Below are 6,960 nucleotides of genomic sequence, written 5' to 3' on the forward strand. Positions count from 1 at the left end.
ATTATTCTTTTCTTTTAAATTAAATTTGAACCAGAGTAGAAGCTGTGTCCACAGCTGTCACATAAAGCAGTTTGCCCGCACCTTCCCCAGTCTTCCGTGGTTTTACCTTTGTTGACATGTAAGTATTTGAACCACTTAAATGAATAGGCTGTGAAATATAGGTCCAGCTCTGCCTCTGAGATCCATTTAGTTTTGCTTCCATTTGCAACTTGTTGTCCAGTTGTCCCAACGTGATTTACTGAAAAGCGTCTTCTTCCCCAGGGCCCTGAGATGCCTCCGTCATCACACTAACTGTCCACTTGCTCAGTCCCTGTCTGCCCAGCGGTGTGTAGGGCTGCACTGTGTAATCACCGAAGGTTAACAGGAGGGTATAAGAGTTGGCATTTGTTCTTACAAATTCAAGAGAATGTTGAATATTTACTTTTTTCTACATGAACCTAAATATCGATTTGCTTCATACCAAGAGGGATAAAACATGTTTGTGTTTTTATTGTGATTGCATACAGTGGATTTAACTTAGGATTATTAACATTTTTATGACTTCCTATCTGAGAAAAAGTCATCTTCACCATTGTTGGTGATAATAAAGTCTATTTCTTTGGATATGCTAATTTTATATTTTGCCAACTTCCTAAATTATTTTTGAGCTTATTTTCATTGACTTTGCATATATACAGTTGTATCATCTGAAAATTGAAGTTTTTTCTATTTTCTTCCATCTCTTATGCCTTCAGTTATTTTTTTGGATATTTTTTTAATATTTTAGTACATACAATTAAAATTACTATAGAAAACATAACTAAAGGCATAGGATCTGGAAGTGAAAATGAAGAAATATTAAAAACTAAAGTTGATCAACAAATGTCTCTCTCCCTGACCTCAGCCAGCAAGTAAGGTTCTTAGGGCTGGACATAGATGCCTGCTGTATGAAAATGTGTCTTGTCAACTTCAGTATCCTAATGTCTTTATGAGGAGTAAATTTGTGTATTTCAGACGTGGTTTCAGCACCTTAAAAATAATCATATTTGTTTCAAATAATTAAAGTTTTCTCCAGGTTCAGTAGAGACATGCACTGAGGATCTCACACGAAATACAGTTTAATAGTGGACACTGGCACTGCGGGAAACTGGCGTTGGAGATCCCACAACCCAAGGACGCAAGGGGCTTTCTTACACTGGGATGCTGTCTGGCTGAGTAAGACAGGGTGTCCTGTGTCTCGGGTTAGTGAGTGTCTGAAGTAGGAAAGGACCGTAACTGAGGAAGCAAATCCGCGGACTCACAGCGTGAGGGAAGGCACTGGGGGACACAGCGTGTGTGCGCCAGCAGCGGCGGCTCTGCACTCTCCGTGTGCTCTTGCTCTTTGGAACGGGAGTGCGGTCAGTTTCATAAAACTGGAACTTGCTCCTGGAATAAGTGAACTAAGTGATGCCAGGAAGTAAAAATAGAAACACCTTTCCACTCGTGGCAATAAGCAAGCCATCGACTCTTAGCGCCTCTTTCAACTCTGGAGTCAGTCTGTCCAGCTGTGAGGCCCAGAACTGTGGAGAGTGTCCCACACAGGGTGGAGGAGGGTACCGTCACATGCTGGGGGACTGTGGCCTTTGTTTCATCTTCTCTGCTCCTTTGTCATCTTCCTGATTGCCACTCAACTTCCTGCCGAGGCAGGCCTACCGGCTGAGCGTATGTGTTTGTATGTGATACTACACATGCAGCTTTTTATTCCATCCTCAGTGTGTTGTACTGAAGTCTAGTTGTAGTTAGCAAAATCCCCCTTTTCGTTACATGTGTCTGTGAGTAGGAAATCAGCCATGTCACTAGCGCAAAACTCAAGATACAGAATCCTTGTTTGATCAGCCTCAGATGTTCTCTTTTGCTCCTTTATGGTTAGTGCCTGCTTCCACCACTGGCCCTTTTTCTGTTTTCTAATACAGTATGTAAACAGGATGATAATGCCATGTAGCCTCTAGGGTCTGCTTTTTAAAGTTAAGCATGCTGCATTTGAAATTTCTTCATAATGTTGCATATGTGAGAGACGATAGCAGAACATTTTATAAAAACAATGAAATACTTCTAAACGTAATACAAAGAGCTCAGACAGCACCAAGGAGCATCGTAAGAAGTCCAACTTCTATACATATATTTTAATCTCTGGAAAACAGACATAAAGAGAAAATGATGCAGGAAAAAGAGACAAAAAGACACAATGGCTAAAAGAAGAAAGAATGAGACCTCTTATCCAAAATGATGTAACCAGAAACAAGCAATGACATCTCACACTGAAGGGGAGAGCTACTGAATTGATACAGTGTCAGACTAAATGAGTTCACCCAATCCTTGCCAGTACAAATCACACTGAAAAAGAAGGCTGCGGTAAAGTTTCCAAGAGGAAGGGAGGGATTTCAAATGGAAGGTGGAGTTAGTCCAGAAACAACTGGGCTTAGGTAAGTATAAAAGCCTGTTGTGATTGTGGGTCACTTATAAAAGAAATAGCAAAGAAAAATATTAGCACTATATTTTAGATTCATAATATATGGGAACTGTGTGACGATGATATAAAATACAAATATTGGAAGGAAAGCTTGAGAATACATTGCTGTGACATTGTTCCCGTAAGAGCAGCGGTGTTGTATCGCTTCCCCCGGGACGCAGGTCTTAGAAAGTCGAGCCTAAGCTGTGTACACATTTTCAAATGGTATAATTTTAAAAAGTGGGTAGAGGAGATAATAACCCCATGATAGGCTGAAAGGAATGGAGACCCTATAAGATAAACAGAAAACAACTAGAAAAAAAAAAACTGTATTCTGATTTCCACCATCTAAGGAACTACACACCAGCCAAAAAATAAGAGATTTTCATATTAAAGAGTAATACAGCGGTTTATTATGGTTCCTACCAACACCCCCATCGCCCCAAACCTTTAAGTGTGAAGATGAGTTAAAAATAAAAGGAAGGAGTGACCCATGCTGCACCAGGACACTAGAATTCCACTTCTCTTCTCCCCTTCCTCCCCACCTCTTTTTCTTCCCCTCCCCTCTTCCTCCCTTCTCTTCTTTCCCTTCTGTGTTGAGCTGGCATCACTGTGTAGCCGGGCTAGCATGGCACTCTTGAGAGCTCCACCTGTCCCTGCCTCCCAAGGGTCATGGCCTTTAGCCTCCCTCCTGCCTGTCCCTTGTGTTTTCCCTGCTGTGTCCCTAGTCACTGATGCAGGTGACACTATTTTGTATCTATTTTTTTAATTCAGTTTACATCCTGGTTGTGGCCTTTTCCCTGCTTCCCTCTCAGTCCCACTCCCCCTTCTTCCCTATCCCTCTTTCTCCCCCGCCCCCTTCCCCCTTTCCTCAGCAAAGGGGAGCTCCTTTCCCATCCACCCCAGCCCATCAGTGCATCAGGTCTGAGCATGTCCTCTGCCCCTGTGGCCTGGCAAGGCAGTCCTGGCAGGGGAAAGTGATCACAAAGTTTGGAAGTGAGTCCGTGTTTGATGCAGTCCCACTTCCCTTACCAGAGGACCCATATGAGGCCTGAGCTGCCCATCTGCTACATCTTAGTAGGGGGCCTGGGTCCAGTTCATGCATGGTCCCTGTCTGATGCTTCAGTCTCAGCAAAACCCTCTGGGCCCTGGTTAGTTGGCTCTGTTGGTCTTCTTGTGGAGCTCCTGTCACCTCCAGGTCCTTTTCTCTTCCCTCCCACTTTTCCACAAGACTCCCTGTGCATCTCCCAGTGTTTGACTGTGTGTCTTGGCATCTGTTTTGAGGCGCTTCTGAGTAGAGCTTCTCAGAGGAGCACTGTGTGCCTTTCCAGAGGTCCTGAGTTCAGTTCCCAGCAACCACATGGTGGCTCACAACCATCTATACTGGGATCTGATGCCCTCTTCTGGCCTGCAGGTGTACATGCAGATAGAGCACTCATAATAATAAAAATAATAAAAAATATTTCATATCTTTATTAGACACTGGACAGTTTTTATAAATCTATGAAGAGTTTGAAGTTTCGTTATGCTTGTTTTGTACTCGTTTTTCATGTTTTTCTTTAGATTTGTACTTCTGTGAGATGTAGCTATCATGTGATTCTTACTCTGCTGACTTGTACTGGGTTTTCTTGCTGGTGTGTTTGGTGGTGTTTATTGCTAGCTTGTTATTTTCTCTCCATCTGTGGAAGGCCTGTTCGTCTGACAATGGAGATGCTGCCTTCAAAGAGGACTTTCTGTGGCTGTTGTTGGCCTGCAGAGAATAGAGCTGATTTAAGCCCTTTCCCCTTTGGGGCTTAGCCCGGGGTAAGGTGACCATGTCTGTCATCTTGCTGCTGCTGTGCTGCTTAGTTCGTGAGATGACCCTTGCTTGTCCTCAGCTTGTCCTCATCCTTGCTGCTGCCCTCAGCGTCACACAAGCCTGGCTGGGCAGGCCCGTATGTCCTACCTCTTGCCACAACACAGGGCATATACCATTAGTCATCATTCTTAAGATGGAAGAGAGCTTCATCCCTATTCTCCAAACTGAGTTCAGGAAAAAAAAAATAATCTTTTTAAATAAATTATTCAAAAATTTAAGGGCACAGTTGGTAAAAATAAATAGTCTCATATTTTCATCATGTATATGTTATGTTATCCTTAATTTGAGAGCAAAAACATGTGTCACAAGTAATTTTTTAACTTAAATTTTGGGTTAGGATCAGTGTTGCCAAATGGCTTGCCCGTGAGGTCAGCGTCTCGGGGGAGAAATGAGCAGAAGTCCCTAGGCAGAGTCCTGCACTCGGCATGTTGACCCACCAGGACTTTTAAATCACTGTGATTTATTTATGTGACTTTTAAGTTTACCTGTAATTTATTTTCTACTTTACTTTTTCTATGGAAGTTTTTCTCTCAATTTTCATGTACTTCATAAAGAGTCACAGAGTTAAATTTTCTAAGTACTTTCTGTTTTTAACTTGAAATTCTGATATTTTCTAGGCTACATACCTGCCATTCTGTATGTAATAAAATTATTGCAAAAGCTTAATATCAAACTAATGGAGTGATTTTTTCTTTACAGACTTAAAAAGGAACTAGACCTTTATAAAGAAGAGGATATGGAAAGCATCTGCAAAGCACTCCAAACGGAAATAGAACTTCTGGAGACGGTAAGCCCAGGCTGCTCATTTCGCTTCTGTCCAGCACTCTCTTACGTGTTGTGAAGCCGAGCTCTGCTGACTTGCATAGCCAGGAACTAGGGCTTTGCAGCTCTGCAAAACCCCATAAGCAAATGAGTGAAGGAAATGTCAGGATATAAGCCACGAGGTGTTTTAAGCCTATAGGGCTGGCTCCATCAGGCTTGTCACCAACGGGAGCAGGACAGCTGCACGCTGAGTTCCAGCGCACTGCAGTCTTCCATCCTTCACTGAAGCAGTTCTGCTGGTGCAGGGTGGCAGCTGTCCTGGAGTCTGTCTAATGTGTGGCCACCTAGGCTACTATCAGGCATGAGCCGCACCGACGCCCTGTAATCCTGTGCTCGATACTGCAGACCCTCCATTTCAGGCTGTGTGAGAGCACTGCCTCAGCTAACTTAGACCTGAGCACAGTATTTGCTACAATGAACCTTTTTAAACCAATTAATGTTTTTATTAATTAAAGTTTATTTACTTTGTATTCCAGCTGTAGCCCCCTCCCTCAGCTGTACCCTCCCTCCGTCTTCTCCTCCCTTGCCCCTCACTCAGCCCACTGATAGGGGAAGTCCTCCTCCTCTTCCTTCTGACCCTAGCCTATCTGGTCTCATCAGGATTGGATGCATCATCTTCCTCTGTGGCCTGGCAAGGCTGCTCCCTCTTCAGGGGGACATGACCAAAGAGCCAGCCACTGAGTTCATGTTAGAGACAGCCCCTGTTCCCATTACTAGGGAACCCACTTGGATACTGAGCTGCCATGGGCTACATCTATGCAGGGGTTCTAGGTTATCTTCATACATGGTCCTTGGTTGGAGTATCAGTCTCAGAAAAGACCTCTGTGCCCAGATTTTTTGGTTCTGTTGCTCTGCTTGGGGAGCTCCTGTCCCCTCCAGGTCTTTCTATCCCCCCTTCTTTCCTAAGATTCCCTGAACTCTGCCCAAAGTTTTGATGCCCTGTTGCATAGAGTCTTTCAGAGGCCCTCTGTGCACTGCCTTGTGCATCATATTTTTTTTCCTGAATGGGGTTGCTTGCTCAAACTGTTAAAATTATGTTTTGATTCATATTTTTTACAAGGACTTTGGAAAACCTGGGTCAGATATCCCCAGAATTATTGGTGTGCTAAATGTCGGTAGGCTTCGTGAGACGCCTTTAAACAGTGCTGTTGGGCTGCATGTGGAGCTGGTGGTTTGTATGCTCATGTAGCATGTGCAAGGGCAGGGCTTGATAACCAACACGTCAGAGTTCACTCTCCCTTAGGAAAACGTACCGCATGCTTTCTTTTCAGACATTGGCACAGAAGGATCTGCAGGACAAGTAACTCCTCAAGGGCTGAGCTGCCCCACGCTGGGCCATGGCACCCTAGAGTCACACACGAGTGTCACCTGAGGCACCAGGTTCAGAGCAGTGTGCTGACGTCCAGCTGGCCTCCTGTGTCTCCGCATCATACGTTTTATCCTGTTATGTAAGAAGTGCTTATGCAGTTTCTCAAGGAAGAGAAAGGAGACGATGCCACAGCCAGGCTTCTTAAGCTGGTATCCCCTGTCATTCCTTAGTGTAGCTTACCTCAGGTCAAACACACAGGAAGAAATGTGCAGGTTATTGACTCAGTTTTGTTGGTGCCAATTGTGCCAGGAAGAGGTGCTTGCTTTCATTTTAATCTTTTCTAATCATAAAGTGTCTGTTGACAGCAGTCATCCGGGGCCTTTCCTTGCTCCATGCGTCTACAGAGTGTTAAAGTCTGGGGCTTCTGCAGACATTGGCTTTCTTCTCTGTTTATGTAGTTGTAAGTCAGAAAACTCTTGGAAGGAAAATAAGTATGTCTCAGAC

The 6,960-nt window shown here is 44.0% G+C and overlaps 1 protein-coding gene across 1 annotated transcript in view; it reads left to right on the forward strand.

The window, feature by feature from the left end:
* Ccdc172 (coiled-coil domain containing 172) overlaps window positions 1–6,451 on the forward strand; it is a 51,243-nt gene extending 44,792 nt beyond the window's left edge. Inside the window, exons 7-8 of the mRNA XM_055591761.1 lie at window positions 5,025–5,112; window positions 6,419–6,451. Coding sequence (XP_055447736.1) covers window positions 5,025–5,112; window positions 6,419–6,451 — 121 coding nt within the window. The remainder of the gene's footprint in view (window positions 1–5,024; window positions 5,113–6,418) is intronic.
* Window positions 6,452–6,960: the final 509 nt, after the last annotated feature.

This window comes from Psammomys obesus, unplaced genomic scaffold (assembly GCF_907164565.1).
Source record: "Psammomys obesus unplaced genomic scaffold, mPsaObe1.curated_primary_1811, whole genome shotgun sequence".
NCBI classification, from domain to species: domain Eukaryota; kingdom Metazoa; phylum Chordata; class Mammalia; order Rodentia; family Muridae; genus Psammomys; species Psammomys obesus.